This window comes from Microchirus variegatus (genome assembly GCF_963457635.1).
Source record: "Microchirus variegatus genome assembly, chromosome: 3".
Classification (NCBI taxonomy): Eukaryota; Metazoa; Chordata; class Actinopteri; order Pleuronectiformes; family Soleidae; genus Microchirus; species Microchirus variegatus.
This window is the reverse complement of record NC_139804.1, coordinates 10,352,445-10,378,002: the sequence shown is the minus strand read 5'-3', so window position 1 is coordinate 10,378,002 and position 25,558 is coordinate 10,352,445. Positions and strand designations below refer to the sequence as shown.

The window sequence follows — 25,558 nt, the reverse complement described above, 5'->3', positions numbered from 1 at the left end:
GCCACGTGCACTGATGGACACCCTTATGCCTGAACATGGTGTTCGTTAAGAACAAACTGTGACTAGCACAGAAGTCCAGTAACAAAACACCACTCGGGTTCAGATGGGGGAGGTCATTCCTCCCAATCACGCCCCTCCAGGTCACACTGTCATTTCCCACGTGGGCATTGAAGTCTCCCAACAGTACTATGGAGTCCCCGGTTGGAGCACTTTCCAGTACTCCTTCCAGGGACTCCAAAATGGGCAGGTACTCTGCACTGCCGTTCAGCCCGTAGGCCGAAACAACAGTGAGAGACCTACCTCCCACCCGAAGGCGGAGGGACGCGACCATTTCGTTCTGCGGAGACAACTCCAACACATGGAGGCTGAGCTGTGGAGCTATAAGCAAGTCACACCAGCTCGCAGCCTGTCACCTTGGGCAACTCCAGAGTAGTAGAGAGTCCAGCCTCTCTCAAGGAGTTGGGTTCCAGAGCCCAGACTGTGCGTGGAGATGAGCCCGACTATTTCTAGTCGGTACCGCTCCACCTCACGCACAAGCTCAGACCCTCTCTTTATTGCGATCCGTTTGTCAGTGAAGTTATTAGGTTTTCAGTTAGTTATAAGATGATACTCAAACTTGCCCCTCAACTTAATTTTTCTGAGAATCGGGACAGCACTGCACTAGCGGGAGCGCGCATTTTTGAGATTGAGGATTTAGATTGAGGGTTAAGCAAGGAATTGGAATTCACCCAAAGACTACCTTTTCAGACAGTGCTTTCACACCTCTTTGTCCACTGTAGGCATCGGGGAGAAGACTCCCTGCGGGTGCTGCAGGAAAGTGCAAGTTCAGGCTAGACACAATACACAATATACAATACACTAGACACATAGGACCTGGTATTCTGTGTTCAGCAGGTATGGGTGATGGGCAAATGTAACTCTGAGACAGAGAAATTGAATTTTCCATTACACAGCCAAATTAACAGCAGTGATGGCCAAAATTGCCACCTGGCTATCAGAATCCTGTCGGACACTAAACGTCAGTAAAAATGCATGCATGTACTTTTATATAGGTAAAAAAATGGAAATCTCCCAGATACCTGATCATTGGTCTGACTGGTTGAAGATCTACAGAGGCTGTCATGAAGTAAAAAATGGAGGTCCCAAATGCAAGTTGAAAAAATGAATAAGAGTCTTTAATAAAACAAACTGCTGCTAAGTAAAAGGCAAAAAAGAAAATACCTTCCAAACGTGGAAACATAAGGAGAAATACATGTAATAGGAACCCACAATTCACATTACTGTGTCACTTATAAAGTGCAATGTAAATTATGGGAACATTAAGTAAATTCAAGTAAAATAAAGTCTTAAATGAATCTAGTCAATCCTAAATACAAATTTATCCACACAAATGCCGGAAAAACAGAGACACCGCAAGACATGTCTCTAGGAAGCTTCACAATGCCAGTTTGCAATGCTTCAAAAGAGTCGAAAAGACATGTCTCTTCAGGTGTCTCAGTTTGACATATTTTGCAGAAATAGCACCAAAACAGTGAACACACCTGACTTGTACAGACAGGAAAGACTGAGAAAAGTCTTTCCTTTCCTGAAAAGAGGAGCACAGTTGACCTTGACAACCACCAAAAGGTGAGTATAAGAAAAGAGGGAACGTGCACATGCTGACTCATGCTGTTCAGGTGATAATTACACCATGAACATTTGAACAACAACACAAACATTTGAGCCATACCTGATCAGCAGCGACGTGTCAAATGGCACATGCCATGGTTGGTGAAATTGAAAAAGCTGTGAATCTCTGAAGTGCATTACCTTGCGTTTGGCGGTCAGCTGCTCCTTGTAGCGATCGGAAGAGTCCCCAGGGATCTCACTCGCCCAGAGGGTCAGTCCCACCACCAGATAAGCACAACCCATCACCAGCAGAGGAAGGAAGTAGATCAGGATGGCCACACAAACGTAGTAACTACAACAAAACATATAGCCCCATGTCACACACTGTATAAATCATATAAATGGCTTGCTGATAGTAAAATATGTAGGTGAGTTATGAGAACAACTGCTTCCCATGTCTCCTGAGGGGAAGTGCTTTTCTTTAGGGGCCAGTGAACGGCTATACACTACAGCAGGGATAATCAACTAAAATTCTAATAGGTCCACTTTGTGAAAATTTCCTCAAGCAAAGGTCCGGAACATCATAATGTCTAACTTGCATTATTATTTAGTAGTGGGATATATACCGAAGTAGCCTAGTAGTCTGCATGAAATCAACAACTGACTGTCAGATCAAATACAGAAAGAACAATTCAAAAACATTTCAACAATATTTATTGTCACTTTTATACAATTATATAGAAGTAACACTGAACATATGTATTATGTTCTTCTCTCTTAAAGGAAAAAAGGAAAAGAAGCTCTGAGAGTGCTTATTTTCTGTGACCCAAATACAGATTTGAGTGGGTGTGTTTGGTCAAAAATCTCTGAACATATGAGACAGACTGGGTTTGTGCTTCCAGGGGGAAGATTGAACATGAATGATTCTGTCCATTCTGGGTTGAAAGCTCTATTTTTCGCTGTCCACTTTTATCTTCTTAGAGAGCGCCATGTTAATTATTTTTCTCTGGCACACTCTTCTCTGTCTTCTCTCGCTGTAAACGCACTTTTCTCTCTGTCTTCTCTCGCTGTAAACGCACCTTTCTCTCTGTCTTCTCTCGCTGTAAATGCACTTTTCTCTGTCTTCTCTCGCTGTAAACTCACTTTTCTCTCTGTCTTCTCTCGCTGTAAACTCTCTTTTCTCTCTGTCTTCTCTCGCTGTAAACTCTCTTTTCTCTCCGTCTTCTCTCGTTGTAAACACTCTCTTTTTTCTGTCTTCTCTCGCTGTATCGCTCACTAGTCTCCCTGTCTGTCACTCGCTATTTAGCGGGATGCACAGATTTGATTGGCTTTTAGTGGTGTCATGTGAGAAGTCGAATGCAATTGGTCAGTGGCTTTCCGGATTCATTCAACCAGTACCATAAAGTCTAGAGAAGCTGCGCCGGTCAAAATAGAAGCACCTCGTCAACATTTAAAATACTTTATTAAGTCACTCTTAATTTATTCACTGTAGGTCCAGGTCCGTACTCGGACTGCTGTCCGCCTGTTATTGACCTCTGCACTACAGGTATTTGGGGGTTTTAAATAACACATTAACAGTCACTCCCATCTAAGACTTAATTGTCATGTTTATGGAATCAGTTTTCTGTAATTAGGGACGTGGATAAGAGAAACATGATTTCCCTTGGTAGAATATATAATTTATGTGTGTGTGTGTGTGTGGATTGAGGAGAACCAGGTTTCCAAGCTAACGAACTGTGATCGCCCCCATTGTCAACTTCTGAGCCATATGCAAACACGACATGCGATTTCATTTCTGAATGTCTTCACAACCCACTCTCACCTTTAATTGCAACTCTAATCAACAGAGGATTTACTTTTTCCACCTGAAAGCCCACCACTGCATCATGCCCGATCCATCATGTTTACAATGGAACACACACTTATTGTATAATTACAGTATGTTCCAGCCTGAATGAGAGGGATTGTACAAAAGATAAAAGATTCATAATGCGATTTAAATGTATGATAACCACTGTTGTTATAGGTCTGGGTTATTAGTCTTTTTTTCCTTTTAATTGCTTCTGTCTTTTGGTCCGTGCATCACTGCAGCTTCCTGCTGAATTTCATAAATGATCTTCCTGACATCTAAAAGGCTCTACAGATCAATAAAATTGATCCAAGGGGCTTTGCCAAGAAGTAATTCAACAGAATACAAGAGCAAACCAGCATGAATTGAGCAAGGTGTCTAACTTTGTGTTCCTACAATTTGTCACACTTCTACCACATGAAAAAGCAGCATGGGAGCATTTTTAAGCCGCTTGCGTCTCTGGTGTTTGTCACGAGTGACGTGATTTCCAGAAACTGAATCTGTTGGTTTGTGGACAAAACAAGACATTTGAGAATGTCATCAATTTGAAGTTTGAGAAAAACTGCTCAACACTTTCTAACATCTGTTTTGTTATTTATACATTTGTATAATTTGTGTCATAAATGTTATTTATTGTGAACTAAACATTGTGCCAAACAAAAGTTTAAAAAAAAAAATATTTTATGAATAAGGTTATTGTGATATCATGACAGAATGTCTTGATATAATTGGTTAGCTCATATGACTCACCAGGACTGGTACTAAGGCATGATTGGTTTATAACTGATTTTCTCTGAAAATAGCTGCCTACTGCTGTGTGTGAGATGAAATGAGAGCAGGGAGTGAACCAAAAAAAGTGAATTTGTGGCCATGGAAACCAAATATATCAGCCAAAAGATGCTGAACTGCTTTAAAAAAGTGGGCCACATAGGATACAGATGATAGTATTATATGGGATGACACTGTAATGTTTCATTTACACTAAACTTAGCAGATATATTTATTAGAAAAAAGGCAATAAACACCATTCCCATTGCCAGTGATTGGTCTGCGTTGAGGGTTTTTTACACACACTGAATCAAAATGAGTCAGACAAAGTTATCCTCCACATGAGGGTCCCAGAGAACTGGAGCCATAGGGATTGGCTTCAGTTCAAATGAACAGGTCACCAGCCCATTGCAGGTCCAACATACATAGATGAACATCCATTCTTACATTCACACTTGTGTCTAATGAATGTTTTTGGACCGTAGGAGGGAACCAGACTGCCTGGAAAAAACTCACGCACACATAGGGAGAACAAACAAACTCCATACAGAAAGGGCCTCGGTTGGCAGGTTGCAAAGCCGGGTCTCTTTTGCTGTAAGGCAGTAGTACTAGCCACTATGCCACTGTGTGCCCCCTTTGAGTTGATTCAAATGATGAAATAAGAAATATCAGGTGCTTTCACATATTCGAATGTACATTATATCCTGTGTTTCCATCCATTCAGCTTGGTAAAAACCGTTCCACTCTTCAGAATGCTCTCCACCATGACATAATCCACCTCCCCCTGGACCCCATGCCCTCTGAACTCGTCAAAGCCTGTTTCACTTCTCATCATCATCAACTCCTCCATTACCTCTGGCATTGTCCCCCACCTCTTAAGCTTGCTGCCATCACCCCTCTCCTTAAAAAAACATGGTCTTGACTCTGACGACCCCAACAATTTCAGACCCATCTCCAACCTCACATTCATGTCAAAACTACTGGAAAGAGCCATCGCAACTCAACTCAAGACTTACCTCCTCGCCAATAACCTATATGAAACATTCATATAGGTTCCGGCTTTCGAACCCACCACAGCACTGAAACAGCTCTAATCAAAGTCACAAACGACCTCCTACTCTCCTCTGATTCCGGCTCCCTCACCATTCTTCTCCTCCTGGACCTCAGTGCTGCCTTTGACACCATCAACCACTCCATCCTCCTCAGCTGCCTGACATCCATAGGCATCTCCGACTCCACCCTCTCCTGGGTCAATTCATATCTGTCTGAAAGATTTAATTATATCTCAATAAACAATCACAAATCCCACACCACCCCTGTCTCAGGAGTCTTGGGAGTCCCCCAAGGCTCAGTTCTTGGCTCCATTCTCTTCATCCTCTACATCAGGGATGCTAGGGTTACACCACAACCCGCCCGCGGGGTGATAAGGGTAAAAGGTTATTATTTTTTAAATTTCATCTTATTTTAAAAAATATATGCCGCAATTTCCGGACTATAAGCCGTTACTTTTTTCACATGCTTTAAACCCTTGGCTTGGATGTGAGGAGCCGCTTTTGCTCAGGTCTGGATCTGCCAGTGACAGTGTGGGGCAGTGTGGAAAAGTCCACGGTCCCCGGCGGGTTTCAGGGGACTGCTGCGTGATGAACGGCACACGCACAGTGGTTTTAGTGTGCGGCTTATATTCAGAAATTACGGTATATATTTAATTTTCAGTGGAATCCTCAGCTGCAGCTGCACTGGTAATGCTGAGGATAGATTAGTCATCTTTTAATTGGCCTAATTATGCATTGACATGTTTTCATGTGCAAGCCTTCAATAAATTCAATAAAATTAACACTTTAAATTTGTGTTATTTAAAGGAAATGTGTTTTGTTGGCACCTAGTCTATTTTGTTGCATTTCTAATTTATAAATGTAGGCTATTTGAATGGATAGGAAAATGTTGCGTTTTTAGAGGGTAACTGTCTTCTGCTTTAGGTTGTAATTGTAGGCCTCATTGTGAGGATATTTTGGTGCAAATGCAATTTCTTTTTGATGTGTAGGCTTTCATGAATAATTTGAAATCGCCTACCTATCCACTTGTTGAGTCAGTGTTTGGCCTTTTCAGGCCGAAAGTGTAATCCGCCCCCCTGAGGTCTGGCCCGCTGTCCAATTTCACCCTGGCATCCCTGCTCTACAAGCTCCCACTTGGTCACATCATCTGCCACCATGGACTTCACTTTCACTGCTATGCCGCCGACACTCAACTAGACATCGCCACCAAAACTTTCACTCCAGTCATTCTCTCCACCCTCACCAACTGCCTCACCAACATGAAAACCTGGATGAACCACAACTTCCTCAAACTCAACAGCAATGAAACTGAAATTATAATCTTTGGCCCAAAATCCGCCCCCCCCACCTCCCAGAACTTCTCACATCGATGGTCACTCTGTCACTCCCTCCCCCCTGGTCAGAAATCTTGGCATCTACATGGACCCCGAATTCAAGTCACACATAAACCACGTCACCAAAACATCATTCTACCACCTCCGGAACATAGCACGCATTTGACCCACTCTCTCCTTCTCAGCCGCTGAAACACTAATTCATGCCTTCATCACCTCCAGACTCGACTACTGCAATAGCATCCTGTATGGTCTCCCCTCCACTGTTCCTCAAAAACTGCAATATGTTCAAAACTCCGCTGCCCGACTGCTTACCCACATCCCCTCCAGAGAACACATCACGCCCATCCTCCATCAACTTCACTGGCTTCCTGTAAAACAATGCATACGTTTCAAGATCCTCCTCACCACCTACAAAGCCCTAAACAACCTTGCCCCTTCTTACCCGACAGATCTCCTCCATCGCCCCACTCACTCCCACCGAACCTGCTCAACTGATGCCAACACCCTCACCCCCATCACCAGGACCAAATACTGCACCATAGGTGACAGAGCCTTCGCCATTGCCGCCCCTACCCTCTGGACCTCCATCCCCCTGGCCACCCATAACTCTGATTCACTGCCGTCCTTCAAAAGTCATCTCAAAACCCATCTCTTCAGCATAACCTACAACACCTGAAGAATCATTTTCCACCCTATCTCTCTCTCTCTGTATTGTTGTTTTTTTTGTTTTGTTTGTTTCTTGTTTTATGTTTTTTGTGTCTTTGGGTACCTAGAAAAGTGGGATATAAAACCTATGTATTATTATTATTATTATTATTATTACTCGATGGAAACACAGTGATAGTGTTGCACTGGTATAACAGATGAATTTGTATCTAAAAATGGAAAAGAAAAATAATTTAGCACATTCACCCAGGTGAACAATGCCAATCAGACTGAGGCCAGTGCATTGCCAAATTTAAACTCAGGATAAAACATGTAACAGCTCTCATTCATCCATTCATAATATATGCTGAGGTAAAAAGTTTAAGGACTTAGAGATTAAGAGAAAAAACGCAGCAATGTGATTTATTTTGAGGGCAGTTCAGTAGCAGTGAGCATATCCACATTAATTAAAGCCTGGGAATCTATTTTCCAACCTGTCAATCCCCTCCAACTCTGAAGCACTGACACAGCACATAGCAAAATAAAAAGTTATTAACACATGGTCATTAGTGTGTTAGCTATGCTAATGTAAAGACCGATTTTGCTAGTAACACTATTAAAGATTTCCAGGGTCAGCACAGCAGTGGAGACCTCTGCTCCAATTTGTCTGAAAACCTAAACAACCAAATGATATTGAGTATGACAGTTTCAGTATGGAGCTCAGGATTTGCTAATGCATCACGGACACAGTGTTTTATCTCGTTAACAGCCTGTAAAATGTGTGCACAGTAATATGCCTGTTAATTTACTAAATGCCAGAACATACAGTACGTGCACTGGTGCCTGCGTACATGCACACGCGCATGTGTGCATTAGTGTCCATTAATATGTGGGACATTCTGAGTGTGTTTATGGTCTGTTGCTATGCTCACACAGGGCTGATGATCTCCTGACTCCAGCATCCCTAGAGGGACAATCAATTTCCTTCCCTGTCGTTGCAGTAAATGGGCTTCACAGACTCTTTCCTTGGCAAATAACTACAAATATGATATTCCTACTGATTAACGGGAGATTTCATAAGAGTATAAATAACACACTGTGACATATAGTACACACACTGCACTAAATGTTTCATCAGTGTGGCAAACTTTGGACTAACTCTACTGTACTTCGGGCGTTCATTGTACATAAGCTTTACATCTCTATACATAGCTCGAGGTCCATTCTTACTAAAATGAAGGTCCAAGTCAGTCCAGACATCTCAGGGAAGCTCAAGTAAGTATAGCTAATGTTTTGGATCGACAAGTAAAACAGCTGGTTCCAATTATTGCCACTGTCAGGAGAAGTGGATCAATATTCCAGGACCACGATCAATTACCTGGCCAACTCTCTGTGAAGTCTTATATCAATGCCTTATAAAGGTGTTTTACTTTTAAAGATAAACGGATCATTTTAGATCAATTTATTGTGAATATTACATTGAGGAAATCTATCACCTTTTACTTCCAAAATGGGAGCAAGAACAATCGTGTTGCATTTATGCTTTTGTTGCGTGCCATTTTCATTAAAGATGCAAAACAAAAACATGCCTCTTAACACCCTGCTGTGCGAAAATAGTATTTGATATATTTTCTTTTTTGGACTGGGCTTCTTCTTCAGAACTATATAATCCAAATTACAATTGGCCTGCTGTGACACTAAGTGGATGAACACTAGGGGAAATCATTCAAAGTCAAATATTTTGTTGGTGGAAGGTTTTGTTGGCCACTTTATATGATAAGATACATTTTCGATAGATTCATACAGACACTATTTATTCATGTTCCATCAAATTACCTGAACAAAACATTAAGAGCATGTGAACACATGTTCACACACAACGTCTAAAACAGGAAGAGGAATTGTTTTTAACTAAGGCATTTATGGGATTGTGCTCCGATTGCGTCTGAAAACACGAGCCATGTCTGGGTGCATCCTGTCCTTAAAACACTGGTTCAGCAGCTTTAGACATTGGAGGTTCGACGTTTCTTTCAGAACTTTAAACCTGAAAAGTTTGACTGGTCAAGATCACTCCAAAACCTGCCCTATCCAAACCTAAACACATTTTACACACAACTGAGCTGCCTCCTCTTCTTCGATGCCAAGTGGCCCTGAACGCGAGTGTTAGGAGGAAGATATCAATTTCAATTTCAGTGGATTCCCTTGTGAGGTAAATGTTAAGTTCAGTTCCAGCTGACATTGAAAAACATTTCATCTTTGACAGGAAACTTGTGCTGCTGAGCAATAGCAACAGCTGCCTGAACAGTGCTGTCACCTGAGAGAACAGAAGTCCAAAATAAAACAAATTATTGTAGCTTATTAGCTTTATTAGACCTTTTTTTTGTGAGCTGTTTTCATGTGTTTTGTGGACTTGGAGAAGGCTTTCGACCGTGTCCCTCGTGGTATTCGGTTCGCATTGCCGGCAGTAAGTCAGACTTGTTCCCAGTGCATGTTGGGCTCCAGCAGGGCTGCCCTTTGTCACCGGGGGTCTGGTTCGGGAGCAACTGGATTTCATCTCTGCTTTTTGCAGATGATGTGGTCTTGATGGCTCCTACGAACCAGGAACTCCAGAATGCGCTGGGGCGGTTTGCAGCCGAGTGCGAAGCAACTTAAAGATTGCTTGCGCTGCATAACAGATGCTTGCACACCATGGTTTATTTGTTGTTTATTTGTTATTTGTTGACATTAATTTTCTCATTCTCATCGTAGTCTACGATGCCCCTTCAAACTTCCTTTTTTCCGAGTCTCGTTCACTTTCCATTGTTTCTGCAGCGCTGATTGGCTGTGAAGGCTGCATAAGCAGAACGCATAAGCAGAACGCTTATGCAGCCATGAGTGCAGCGCTGCGCTCAGCGCTGCACTCATGTCTCTGCTCCGCCTGAGTGGATCTTATCACATAAACATTTTCATGGGCTGAAACATACATTTTGACGGGCTGAAACATTGTGATGGTTCAATGTCTTGTTGCAGGCAGATTAGGGGCTTGACCCCCCTACAGTCTGAGCGAACAACCAGAACTGCAAAATCAGGGCCACCGTTCCAGAGTCCTCAGAATCAGGTCTTGTGAAGTCTCAGGTCTCGCGAGAAACACAAATTGCTTCACGACACGAGACACAGACACCCTAAGGTACCAGGGGTCCGTTTCACAAAGCAGGTTCAACAAACTCTGAGTCTAACCCTGAACTCTGAGTTGATCTACTCTGAGATAGGAAACTCTGAGTTTTCGGTTTCAGAACAGCTGATTTGAGTTAGTTTGTTCAACTCTGAGTAGTTTCACCTCGAGTTAAGCGCGTGCACCACAATGTATAAAAAGACAGTATGAATGGAGCCCCGTTTCAACGAGTCACCATGACAACGGGGAAGCGGAGGGTGACGTTCTTCATTGAAAATATTAATGCGTGAGTTTGAGCATGTTTTAGAATGAAGTGTAACAGCAGCAAAAGAGAGGGAGACTGCGTCGGAGAGAACACTGCTGCTGATGAGGAAGTTTAAGGCTGAATCCCAATTCCACCCCTTAGCCCTCCCCCTTCCCCCCACCCCTTGTTTTTGCGCGTTCATGTGAGGGGTAGGGCTGTCTCATTTCTCATAAGGGTTAAGGGGTAGGGCCAAGCCGAAGGGCTACGTACCCCTCGAAACGAAGCTTCCTCAGGACCACACTTGAAACGGAGGGCTTTGAGGAATTTCGCAGCTTCCGCCACGTCACCTGTCAGCGAAATTTGAAAGCTGGCCGTTAAAGACTCGCACAAATGTATTTTCAGTATTTTGATCACGACAAACATGTGTAATGATTGTATTGTGGTCTTCTTCAATTGTCAACGGGGTTTCTGAATCACTAGTCAAGTTTGTTTTGAATTACCAGCTAGTCGTAGCCGATGCTATCCCGGCGTTCCTTTCGTAAGTGTTAGCTAGCTGCTATCACTATTTTTTTAACATTAACAAATTGTGCCGGAGTGCACAGTTACGTCTTCAGGACAGAACAGGAGATTCTGTCCCCGATCTCCTCCGCTCTGTCTGCGAACAGCTTTCTCCCACCGTGTGTGTGTGTGTGTGTGTGGTTATGGTAATGCGGGTCTGCAGTCGCTGTCACTGTGTGTGTGAACACTCCTCACAGCGTCGCCGCCGATGTCGTTGGTTAGCAGCTGACAGTCGTAAAAACAGAAAAATAGCCCAGGCAACAGACATTACTTGTGAGGACGGCATTTTTGGATTGTTACATCAACAAGCATCGCATCGGCTTGTTGATGTAACAGTCCGCGAGCGTCAAGTCCGGACGACGTGATGACGTATTGGAGGTGTGTCTCATTTCTTAGGGGAACGTTCGTACCCCTCGCTCCCTCAACTCTGTTTTGAGGGCCAAGGGGAACTCCGACAAAGGGGTAGGGGGAAGGGGGAGGGCTAAGGGGTGGAATTGGGATTCAGCCTAAATGTCGTCCTTTGCACAATCACAATAATATTACAGGGGGAAACTGCTTGAGTTGTAGATTATTAATTTATTTATTTAGGTGTAATCTCGCGGGGGAGAAGCGCAGTTGGCAGCAGTTTAAGATGAAACATAAAAACATTGTTCAAACAGGTATACCTCGGTATAATCTCATGGGATTACCTCATTTGATCATGTTTTACAGTAAATATGAAGTGGCTGTTTGATTGTACAGTTGTTTTATCCCCAACATAATGATGTTTTCACACATAAATGACTTCTCATTCTTTATATCACGTTCAAGTTGTACGTTGTATAAAAGAAAAATTTGTAAATTTGTAAGTAAAAATAATTTTTTTTTTAAACCGCAGCGCAACAAACAATTTCTGCTGTGATGTGAGAGCGTGACTCAGGTTGATAATGTTGAAATATAAGGACGGATTAGGTTGTGTATGTAAATGATGAACTGTGACGTGAAACAGTTCCGCTCAAAAAGAAAAGTGTCTAGAAATGTAAGAACATCTATGAGGTCTGATAATCATCTCCTGTTCTGCTCCTTCATCCACAGGATCACTGTCAAAAGCACATGGTAGTGAAAATAATCTCCACCTAATATAACTTCTATTGCAGACGCAGCACAGACGCAGAACTATACTACGCTAAAACTCTGCTGACTGAATGAATGAGGAAATCAAATACCATGTGTGTCTGAAAGAGGGCGGAGACAGAGAGAAACTCAAGGTTTGCGGAGAAAAACCTGGTCCCGACCAGGTTAGCTTCAAAGAGCATGTTACCATGGTAACTGACCGAGAGCTTAAGTTAGCTCTCTCTGTGAAACAGGCAAGAGTTACTCCTCTTTCTCTGGTTTGACTTACCTCCCTTAGTGAAACAGAAAACGGAAAGTTTCCCTCATTTCAGGGTTAACAGACTCAGAGTTTTCACTAAACCTGCTTTGTGAAACGGACCCCTGGTGTAAGATCAAGGTAACAATAGTGTTATATTGTTGTTCTTTCATTGTGGGAGGAAGCGAGGAAGAGGAAACCACTGTCTGACTGAGCGAGGGCCATGGCTGAGTAAACATTGGACTGGCTTTTTTCAAATGGCGAGAATTGAAAAACGCAGAATCATGCAAATGGATGCCGATGGCAAGCACATAACTCCACAGTTTGTGTTCACCAGCTCTGTCAAAAACAAATGCACATGACACATGACCAGGAGAGCTTTCCCAACAGTGAGGTTAAAGTGGTAGACAAAGGAAGGATGGATGTTTAAAGCTCACATAGAGTGGTCCTGTTGCACATATGTGACCCGCCACGGACCAAGCGGGAACAAGTTGGCCGAGCGCAAAACGAGAAAAACAGGAAAACATTTTTTTTTTCAAAATTAGGGATTTCCGTTTTTTTCGAAATTACACAAGTTGAAGTTTTGAAGAAGCCACTACATGCTTCAAATCACAGTATTGTGGGTCTTAAAACCATAAACTTTGTGTTTGAATTAAGGTTGTTTTATAACTGTGAATCACTCCTAGTTTGGGTGTGGCGATCTCACATTCCAGAGCTTTTGTTGCTTTTTCAGCCAATCAGTTGACGATCACGGAGAATACACATGGCTAATTAATATACAGCTGTCACTCAGAGAGAGCGAGGGGAGGGGAGAGAGAGAGGGAGTCTGGAAAGTTCCAGCAGTTGTATGGCAGTGTGTGTGTATGTGTGTGCAGTGCGAAATTAAAACGTGATTATCATCAAAGCAGTCATCATCAAAGCTTTGTCGTACAATGGAAGGCAAAGAGAACAGGACAATAAGTCAGCTGTGGCTGAACAGCTTCTTCACAAGGACAGAGAAAGCACAGAGACTGCTGGTGTGTGGACTGTTAGCATTTTAAGCTAGCGATCTTTATGCTAACGTGTTAGCAGACTTCATCGTCACAAAAACAACAAACAGATGGATTATCCCGTGGCTGAAAGAGAGCAGGACACACACGGTAGTTGTCTGAGATGATGACATGACGCCAGCACTGCTCTATCTCCTATCTAATTGGACTTTTGGAGGCGAACAGACTTAAAACTGCAACGAAAAGGAAGCACGCCCGGACCTCTTATCTGATCGGAGGCACTGAAGTCTGCCGGAATACCTTTCAGTTTCTTATGGGGTGAGTTTACATTAACGTTGTTAATCTATGTTATGTTAGTGTTCATTCAAAGTCACATACAGACGCACATAGGGACGCTGTCTTTTAATAATCCACTGTGCGTTTCATAACGCCGTTTGGCTACATTGTTATTAGCTGTGCTTGCTTAGCTCGCTAGCTCGGTACTGTATTATTACAATGAGAATGATGCGCACATTGAAACTTTTGTTCGGTCAGATGAGCGTATTATAAGCCGTAAGAGGAGCATGTCACAGCCCTCTTTGAGATTGTGTACACCCGCAGGTTCAGTTTGATGATTCAAATGCTTTGAGACGAAACTCCTGTGTTCGAAACATAACATTGCATTGAATGATGTGTGAATGCCACACCTTTGCATGCATGAATCACACATGATTAACACAATGTGTGATGAACGTGTTAATTACACGTGCGATTCATGCACATAAAGGTGTGGCATTCACACATAATTCAAGCAATACTACTGATCAATCTATACTGATTCAGTGATTAAATGCCTGTTAACATGAACCATGATCTGAAACAAGTATTTTTTAATTTTTTTTCAGAATCCTGGGCATAAGGATTGGCATGTGAAGTTGCTGCCAACCCATGTGTCCAAGGCCTCAGTGTGGCGTCAATACATGAGGTCGGCTAAGGCTTTGGTATGTGTATAAATTGATTTCTATACAATAGCCAAATGCTTATATAGACTGCTATATGTAATGTGTAAAATGTGATTTTTTTTTGGGAAAAGTAAAATAATTATTTTTATTGTGGTTCTTGCTGTCAACAGGTAGTGGAACACAGCTCTCCTGAAAGTCGCCTCAATATTCCGCAGCTTGTTGGAACGGCAGATGGCAGAGTGATAGTAAAGACCATCGACTGGCAGACACATCTGAGTCCCTACTTTTTGAAAGCTCCCACAGATCAAGAGTTATCAGCACTTTAGGTATTTATATTCAAACTTCTGCATTTTATGAATTAAAAAATCACGAATGGACATGATAGTGTTCCATGTGAACAGTGAGCCATGTTTTAAATATCCTGTTGTGTGCTTCTATTCTGTCACAGCTTTGATGCCAACAGACCAGGTGTGGTGCTTGCTCAAACTTACAGTGATGCAGAGCCCATCGAGTTTATTATACATCATTCATTCCTTTGTTTTCAAACTGCTACACTGTTTCTGTCCTGTGGGCTAACAGACATCAGATGTCACTGACAGCTAGACTGGGTGGGGGGTTGTGACCATGTTAATGTGATGCAAATGAGCAGCTATTGGCCTGGCTCCTCAAGAAGGTCGAAATCTTTCAGGCTGAATTTCTTCCTAAAGCAGTTTGAGGAGTGCCTACATTCAAATGGCCACATCTTCTTCAAAAATTATCAGATGGACATGTTTTTGACATTGTTGGAAAGCTTAGAAATCACACTTTCGGAATCTGTAAATAACTCCAAATGTCCCAAAGTAGACTTGTGAACCCTTTTGCCATGGCTGGACACATATATGTTAGTTATGGAGGTCTACTTGAATACATTAACTTGTTTTTATGGTCAAAAACCTCCTAGTTGCTGTAAACGAGCCGATAGAAATCCTCTTTTCTTACGGTGTTCCCCAACCGCGATATTTCAGACTCAACTCTCACACCCAGAAGACAGACTGTGTTGTGATTGGCCAGCCAGCCTAGATGCTTTCCAACTGTCTTGTGATTGGACAGTACCCGGAAGTGACATATTCAGCACACCAGCTCTCAGAAGCGCAGCTCCCCCCTCTGGAACGGTTGATGCACTGCTACTCATTATCAAAACAGTGTTTTAAAATAGCTTCTTCACGACTCCCCGCCGTAGTCCCTTTTATGACTTTGACCAGGAGTCAGACCCAGAGTCAGAAGACTCGTGAAGTTGCTCGTGAAACACCTCCACAACGGACATTATTCTTCTTCTGCGGTTCAATGTACACAACCGGATGTGCCCGGACTAGTGCCCGGAGCAGGACGATCTGCTGTTCCAGAGAACCGCTGTTTACGTAACCGGACCGGGTTTTTCAGAGATCTCGCTGAGCCCGAGATTACAATAAAACACAGTGTTCTCAGCAGTGGCTGAACTGTTTGTTTAGAACCTTCAGGGCTTCTTAAACAAGGTAATGATGCAGATACACACTAAAAAACAGCGTTAATTGGAACTTCTAGGTCTGCTTTAAGGTGGTTTCGTAAAAATATGTAGTCCAAAACTGTAGGGAGAGCTCCATATAGAAAAAGTCTAAAAAGCAACCAGACTTGCAAAGTTCCGCTCAGTGCTGTTCAGATTAAAAAGTGAATCCGGCCCCCTGAGGTCTCACTTGAAACAAACCTGGCCCCCTGTCCAATTTCACCCTGGCATCCCTGGTGTAAAGTGTAACATTGAAAACATGGCTATCAGGAGGTTCACCACTGAGGCTCACAGGACAATTGCTGATTTGATTTCGGATTTGAACAAAATTAAGTCAAAGAAGACTTGGAGAACTGAATCAAATAAAATCTGACCTTGTGAATATGTCTTGAATTGATTTGGGAAAACAGCGAAGAAACATTTGTCAGCGGGAGCTGCGATGATGAAAGTGCCTCACTCGTGACAACAGATGCCATGTCCATCTAAGTGGCATATGGCATCTTCCAGAAGTGCTCCTTCATCTAACTCCTCCAGACAGTGAATAATCATCACAAGTGTAAATCCTGCAGAGAGAGCTGATGGATTGATTTACTTGTCCAGCTGATTTGCATTATTAAAGTGACTTTGCAGTGGTGGAGAATCAGTTCCAGCATCCCAGAAAAAAGGGCTTTTCTGGGATTAAAGACAAAATGGTGCCATAAAAAAACTAATTCAGCAGCTACAATGTGTTGTTTATGAGAGGTAATAGATCGACAAGTTTCTGTCTTCACATAATATATATATATAATATATTATGTTTAGCCTTGATAAATCCAAAAGTGTAAAACTACATTTTCTTTCCAATCCAATACCAAGTAAAATGGATTTGCAGGGAGGAAAGTGGGGGAAAACACAACAAATGTTCAGTAGAGGTTGAGCAATATGAGCATAAAATTCTATATATGTATATATATATGTATATATGTATACATACATATATAATACATATAATATAATACTAGGGCTGTCAAAAGATTAACATTTTTAATCAGATTAATCACAGGGTAGCTGTGGATTAATCACGATTAATCACGATTAATTACCATTCATTTGTAAATATGCCAAAACAAATTAAAAATTATATTATTGTAGGAACGGAGAGATGAATAAAGTATGTGAAAATATAAATGTAAAGAACAATAAAATACTGTAAATAACTTGTAAAACCTATACAAACTTAGTAAAAAATAACAATTACATTGTAAAAAACCCACATTATAAGACAATATAAATAAACAGAAAAAATAAAATGCTGTAAATAACTTTAAAAAAAATTATACAATGCACTGTAAATAACTCACATTATAAACAAAATATAAAGTATAGAAGTTAAATAGTTTTCTTACTAAACCACAGCAGGAAATTCCTCATCAGCACTTTGAAGCACTGCTTCTACTAGTTAGCGTTAGCGTCAGCTAGCATTCTGACGCTAATGTTAGCTGCTGTCTGTGTCCCCGTTAGTTAGACAGTGACTGTTAATGTTATGATTATATCATTATTTGCGCCAGTAGCGCCACTTACAACTGTGTGTCTTTATTTCTTTTTTCTTCATCCTCTTTTTTTCTTCCTCTTCTAACTTCCTGATTGATAACTCCTCTTCATTTTCCTTCAGCTTCACACAGGTTAACGTGAGGAGACGTGGGGCCCCTTTAGGGAGGTTTCCTACTGAGATGTCATTGCAAATCAACCCTTGTTGTTTAAGGGAGACAGGGATGCAGCTGGTCACTGATGCATTTATGCTCTGAGTGTCGGGAGCCCCCCTATCAGCTCGGGGCCCCAAGCAGTTGCCCGCCGCCTTGCCTGTTCATAAACTGCACGTCTACCCGTAGCGCGATGAAAGTGAGAAAGTGCGTTAATGCGTTAAAAAAATGTACGCGTTAATTCCACAAATTAATCATCCTGCGTTAACGCGTTAATTTTGACAGCCCTATATAATACATATATATTATGTGAGTGTGTGTGTATATATATAAAAAAAATATAAATATAAAATATATTAAAGCTCCCATAGACCGAAGTTCCAATTAGCGCTGTTTGGTGTGTATCTGCGCCATTACCTCGTTTATGAAGCCCTAAAGTTTCCAGGCAAACAGTTCAGCCACTGCTGAGAACGCTGGGTTTTATTGTATTATCAGGCTCTGCAATCAGTCTGAAAAATCCTGGTATCGTGACGTAAGGATCCCGTCGTGACGAAGCCAATTTTGAACATTGTTAAAACAATGCTTTGATTATGAGTAGCAGTGCATCCACTGTTCCAGAGGGGGAGCTGCGCTTCTGAGGGCTGACGCTAATTACGTCACTTCCAGGTCACCTGGCCAATCACAAGACAGTTGGGAAAGCTCTCGATGGCTGGCCAATCACAACACAGTCTGTCTTCTGGGGGTGAGATTTCAGTCTGAAACAGCGTGGCTGACGAGAGCTTCAGTAAGGAGAGATTTCGATCGGCTTGTTTGCGGTAACTAGGAGGTTTTTGACCATAAAAACAAGTTAATGTATGTAAGTAGACCTCCATAACTAACATATATGTGCAACAGGACCGCTCTATGTGAGCTTTAATACTTTATCAGCACCTTGTGGCTCTGGTTGTATTCTTATGTACCCTATCTTCTAACCCCTCCTTTGGATCTAACTACCACTCCTAGTTCTATTAGATTTCTCTGTGAATCTCAGGTGGGTTAAATTAAGGAAGTAAATTATCAAAAGCTTGAACAAAACTACTCAAACAATCAATGCAGTTGCTCTCCTCTGACCTGCCAGTGTGGGGTAGTAACAGTGCCAAATACAGGGAAATGGAGCATAATTCATTAAATCCAATCAATTGTGAGTGCTGCCTGAATTTATAGTCAGACATTAAGGTTTTACTTGTTCTGAATAGACCTTCCTCCACAAATCGATGACTCGAACTCAACAAAGCTCAGTTCTCACAAAGAACATTGTCCATAAAGTACTTAACTGCAAAGATGCAGGAATTTTAGGTGCACAGGACTCTTACTAAAGAGGTCAGAGGGGGTGCACTGCCTCTGTGGACCCTAAAGGATCTAAAGTTTGGGGTCACATACCTAGGTTGTATGAGTTACATATTTGAGTTACCGTTACCTCTCTGTTTTCAAACCACTCTGTTTTTCTCCTCTGGTGTCTGGCATCAACAAGACATTGTGCTGATGCTCAGACTTCAGACCATTCTCTGTAAACTCTGGAGATGGATGTGTGTAAAAATCTCAGAGGATCAGCAGTTTCTTAAAAACACAGACTATGTGGCAACCGATATTGATGTCACCCATTAGGATCTAAACCCTGCCATTGAAGCCTCCAAAATAACACATTGGCTGTTGCCATAGTGACATACTGCAACCCATAGTTCAGAGGTATCACCTGCAACTAGCTATCAATCACCCTGCTGTCCACTCATATGCAGCATTTTATTGTCTATTACCCTCTAAATGGGAACATCCTTTACAAAACTAATATCATGTTCGACTGAAGAAGAGCGTAGGATTGAGATCATTTGTCTGTTATATGTATTTATGAGATGTACAGCACTTTGGTCAACTTGGTTGTTTGCTATAGAAATACATTTAGATTGGAATGGATTAAACCTCCTGAGGAAAATGTTTATTGAGCTTATAAACCAAAAGAGAGGTAGGTTCATTTTACCACACATATTCAAACAGAGAATCTGCCCCCAGTGGCTATTCAATATAATTACTTACTTATAATTACTCATTATAGTTACTTCCTGATTGACTTAAAACTCTTAAAGGAGACTGAATCTGATTTTTTTTTTGTTGCTCTCTCGCGTTTGTCCTTACAGGCTCCGGTAGAAACATGGCGTCTCGCTGCTAACAGTGGCTATGCAACCGCGGCCCGCGACCGTGTTATTTAACATGACTTTTTGAAACACTACAAAAATGAAACAAAGAATATTATACAGCGACTAGACAATGCAGGAGCACATAATGTCTAAAAAAGTGGATTTTGGGTTATATAAACCCATAAATACTACACAGTCCCTTTAAAACCATAAACTTTGTATTTGAATTACGGTCGTTTGATCGCTGTGAATTGATTCCTAGTTAGGGTGTGGTGATCTCACATTCCAGAGCTTTTGTTGTTTCTTCGGCCAATCACCTGACGGTCACGGAGAAAGCGCATGGCTACTTAATATGCACGTACCCAGCTGCTGCTTCTGCAGTGTGTGTATGTGCGTGTGTGTGTGTTTGTGTTTGTGTGTGTGTCATCACCGTTGAATGAAGATGGATAAGGAAACCCACAGAAGGACTGAAATAGGGCTGAGACAGACACAGATCTCACTTCTGCTATGTGAGTGGACTCGTTAGCATTTTAAGCTAGCAATCTTTATGCTAACGTGTTAGCAAACAACAAACAGATGGATTATTTAGCGGCAGAAAGAAAGCAGGACATGACAATAACTGGACACAGTAGCTACTAGTAGTGGCTAAAGTTAGCTTTTTTTTACGCTAACGTCAATTCATTATGTGTGTGTTTCTTTAGCAGCATGTTTAGCCATGTTTACTCTCTTTGTGTGTTATAATAGCCAATCTGCAAGCTCACAATGTGTTGAACTTATAGGTCTGCTGCTATTTTCACAACTTATGTGTGACACTGCCCAACAACAATCTCCAATAATTATTGACCTAAATACATTACATTTACATTTTGTTAAAAGACTATACTACTTTTTTCGACTAAAACTAGACTAAAACCCTTTTGAGTTTTCGTCGACTAAAACTGGACTAAAACTATCACATATAGAAGTGACTAAAATGTGACTAAAACTAATAAGCATTTTAGTCCTAAAGACTAAGACTAAATCTAAGATGGTTGTCAAAAACACCACTGTTTCGTGGCCAAAAATACTATATTGTGGCAACAGTTTATTTTGTGCGGATGTTATAGCTATATTGTGGCCACAATTATATTATAATAATATTTTTTTGACCATGTCATGTCTGGGTCTCCGTAAATAAAGAACAGAATGAGCGAGACAGACTTGGACACAATGTTTTCTCTGGTAGCACAAACGACACTCTGGCACATGACAGAGGGACTGTGAACACTATAAAGGAAAGAGGGAATCAAGGGCAGGTGTAAGTGATTACTTCAGTATCACCAGGTGACATGCATGAAGGAATTATGGGAGATGTCAAGACAGGAAGACAATTTTCACAGGAAGTGAAAATCAAACCCAACACCAAAAAGTGACATGAACTTAACGTGACTTTAAACAAACTAACACAAGAACTGACTAAACAAGGCAAAAACAGATCTGGCGCCTCGTGACAGGCTGCTCTCATATTAATCTTGACGAGCGCACACCTGCATCACCTGTCTCTTCTGATGAAAGGCATTTCTGCTTATTGTGCATGTCAATTAAAACCTAAAAAGTATCTTCTGCTGCATTCTATCCTTGTTTGGTCACGCCCACCACAAATCACAGTATTGTGGGTCTTAAAGGTGAAGTAAGTAGTTTATAGTGACATTAAGAGGAGAGGCTGAAATTTACAACAAAGACCTGCTCCTCTGCTCACCCCCTCCCTTCCCTGAGCGCTACGGTATCCTCAACCGGTCAAATGTCGTCCTCGTCGTCTTTGTCCGTGTCAGCAGATGAGGTTCGTGAGGCGAGGGAGAGGGCGAGCTACCACGGCCGTAGCAGACGAAGCGGAGAGAGTGGAGGCGGGACTTCCGCTACAAGTAAAGAGAAGCTTGATTTGTTTTCTCTCGTTTGTCCTTACAGGCTCCTGTAGAAACATGGCGTCGTGGCAATGCAGTAGCCGCCCGCGACCATGTTATTTTACATGACTTTTTGAAACACTACGAAAATGAAACAAAGAATATTATACAGCGACTAGACAATGCAGGAGCACATAATATGTATACAAAAGTGGATTTTGGGTCACATAAACCCATAAATACTACACAGTGTTCCTGATTTGAATGTGTGTTCAATTTTTGTAAAATAAATAAATAAATATATAACTTGTATGTGGATTTTTAAAAATAAAGATGCGCATTTGTAAATAACGTGACATTTGTAAAACTGAAAATTGCCTTTATGAATTGTGATTTTGCATTTGTGGATCGCCAGCACACAGTCCTCTACAGATTTTTGAGACAGTATCTGTCTCAATAATGCCTCCCTTCATCAGCAGGTGTATGGGGTGCCAAACGTAAAATTTCAGTCACACTTTTCTGGCTGATATATTTTGAATTTTTCACTTCACTTTCCTCACATTGAGCTAATTTTCTTCACATTTGATGTACACATTAAATGGTGAATCTAACTGGCAAATCTAAATTTAAATGTTGAATCTAAATGCTAAATATTTATCTAAATGCTAAATCTAAATGTTAAATCTAAATCTAAATGTTAAATCTAAATCTTAAATGCTAAATGTAAATACTAAATCTAAATGCTAAATACTAAATCTAAATCTGAATGCTACATCTAAATCTAAATGTTAAATCTAAATGTTAAATCTTTATCTAAATGCTAACTATTAAATCTAAATCTAAATGCTAAATCTAAATGTTAAATCTAAATGCTAAATGTTAAATCTACAGCTAAATGTTAAATCTACAGCTAAATGTTAAATCTACATCTAAATGTTAAATCTAAATGTTAAATGTCAAATCTAAAAACGAAATCTAAATGTTAAATCAGAATCTAAATGCTAAATCTGAATGTTAAATCTAAACGTTAAATCTAATTGTTGAATGCTAAATCTAAATGTTAAATCTAAATACTAAATCTAAATGTTTGTAAAATAAAATCTGGACAGAGCACCGCCCCCTTGCTTCCGTTCATTCCTATGAAGCTGCTCACCCAGCGCATATGTCAAAAAAGTTTTTGACTTCTGCGTTTATTTCAGGGTTATGGGGCCCATAAAGCATGTGCAATAGTGTCACTACCATAATGCTTCTTGGCTATGTGAACGAGCCGTTATCGACTTGCTCGACGCGCCGATGAACAGCGAAATGCATGATGAGAGTACAGTAATGTTCTGCGCTCGCGGACTTCATGAATACCAATGTCACATTAGCTTTGGGTTTAAACCATGGATTTGTAAACTAATGCAAAAACAACAATAGTGAAGTGAATACAGTAAGCTGAAAAGTACAATGATGTAGTTAAAGATTAAAATGATCAATAAAAAGTTTATTTAAAGGGGAAGTAAGTAGTTTATAGTGACATCTAGAGGAGAGCCTGAAATTTACCTCAAAGACCTGCTCCTCTGCTCACCCCCTCCCTTCCCTGAGCGCTACGGTATCCGCAGCTGGTCAAATGTCGTCCTCGTCGTCTTTCTCCGTGTCAGCAGATGAGGTTCGTGAGGCGAGGGAGAGGGCGAGCTACCGCGGCCGTAGCAGACGGAGCGGAGCGAGTGGAGGCGGGACTTCCGCTACAAGTAAAGAGACGCTTGATTTGTTCTCTCGCGTTTGTCCTTACAGGCTCCGGTAGAAACATGGCGTCTCGCTGCCAACAGTGGCTATGCAACCGCGGCCCGCGACCATGTTATTTTACATGACTTTTTGAAACACTTCGAAAATGAAACAAAGAATATTATACAGTGACTAGACAATGCAGGAGCACATAATATGTATAAAAAAGTGGATTTTGGGTAATATAAACCCATAAATACTACATATTGTCCCTTTAATAGGGCTTGGGCACATCGTTGCATTCTGGGACGTGGTGGCCATGTTGATGGGTTCGCGAATGTAAACAAACAGCAAGTCAAACGAGGAGAAGAAGCAGAGTTGGGGAAAAAGAAAAGAAAGAAAGCAAAAAAAAAGATGTTAAAATCCCAAAAAGGATTTGGAATTTACCGGGATACGTTAAATAGGGAAGCCACACACGAGCTACACACAAGATGCCTCTACACCGCAGCCCTCAAGAGTTATGGCTGTCAAATCTCCAAACACTGTAAGAGTCCCACAAGTATACATCCCTGCTTTGTATGTGACCAGGGAACATAAAACCCTTTTTTAGAAAAAGGGTCCTATATTCCCCGCTTTCACCCAAAAGGACCCTTTTAAAAAAAGGTCAGATGTTCCCCGCTGTTGCCAGTCGATGAACAAACCAGGGAAACTCTCTCTCGCCTGTTTGGAGCAGCTGACAGTGACAATTTTCCTCTCGTCTCTGAACAATCTGATTATATAAATGTTGAATCCAAATGTTTATTAAAAATAACATTAATTATAATAATAGATATTAATAAAAACATTGTTCACGTTTTCTCATTTTTAACTGTAACTGCCATGTTCATTTGTGGACGACCAGAGAATTCACAGATTTGCGCTGACATTATTGGGCTGTCCAGTCTGGCTACTTCACACACCAACGTTCTGCGCAGAAATTATTTTCCAGACTGGTACAGACATGCAGGGGAAAAATATCAACAATATATGATGTCAAAAGAAAACATTTGTTTTATAAAGCCAGTATTTAGGAGCAAACTAGTGACTAGACCAGGGGTCAGCAACCTTTACTATCAAAAGAGCCATTTTTGGCCCCTCTCCCCTAAATACAATTCATCTGGACCCTTAAAATGAAGATAATACAGTGTATAGTTTAATATATAGTTATACTATATTCAGAGGGATTTGAATCTATCCAAAAGCTTATTTCTTGTATGTTTGACAGAAGTTTTTAATGCAGAAGGAGGTACTAGATAGAGATACTAATTACATTTTAGTGTCCAAGTTTTTTTTTGTCGTCCACTGTAAACGAACTACAGTTTGTTGCATTTATGAAATTAAAGAATGACAAAAAGAAAACTGTTTTATTGCTGTTTTTACCCGTTATAACCAGTACCACGGGAAGTAGGGGTGCTGGGTGCTGCAGCTGATGACCCCAAAATGTAAATTGTCGCGGAGAGAGAACATTTCCACTCCACGGCGCTTGAAGACGTGGTTACGCACATCTTCAGAGGCAGGGCAGGGACACTAAACTTATGCACATGCCTAATTTGGTTTAAATAATTCTTGCTCACTTTCTGTAAATAATATAAACTTTAACCCATAGACAGACAAGGGAGGTGTGAGAGAGATGGGGAGAAAGAGAGAGAGAGAGAGAGAGAGAGACATTAGACTGGTTGGGCGAACTCCCATGCACCCTCCAGGACCCTGCCAAGAGTATGGCGCTGATCCAACTTTCCACGACTAGGACGAAAACCACCCTGTTCCTCCTGGATCCAAGGTTCGACTATCTGATGGAAAAGATCTTACCCTGGAGGCTGAGGAGTGTGATACCCCTGTAGTTGGCACACACCCTCTGGTCCCCCTTCTTAAAAAGAGGGACCACCAACCTGGTCTGCCAATCCAGAGGCACTGTCCCCGACGTCCACGCGATGTTGCAGAGACGCGTCAACCAAGACAGCCCTACAACATCCAGAGCCTTAAAGAACTCCGGGCAGATCTCATCCATCCCCGGGGCCCTGCCACGAGGAGCTTTTTAACCACCTCGGCAACCTCAACCCCAGAGATAGGACA

At 41.5% G+C, this 25,558-nt stretch overlaps 1 protein-coding gene across 1 annotated transcript in view; it reads right to left on the bottom strand.

Annotated features, from left to right (window-relative positions):
* The window catches only part of tacr1a (tachykinin receptor 1a), a gene marked incomplete at both ends in the record, with an annotated part of 75,651 nt that overhangs the window by 8,117 nt on the left and 41,976 nt on the right, over positions 1-25,558 (bottom strand). Inside the window, one exon of the mRNA XM_083885973.1 lies at positions 1,810-1,960. Coding sequence (XP_083742099.1) covers positions 1,810-1,960 — 151 coding nt within the window. The remainder of the gene's footprint in view (positions 1-1,809; positions 1,961-25,558) is intronic.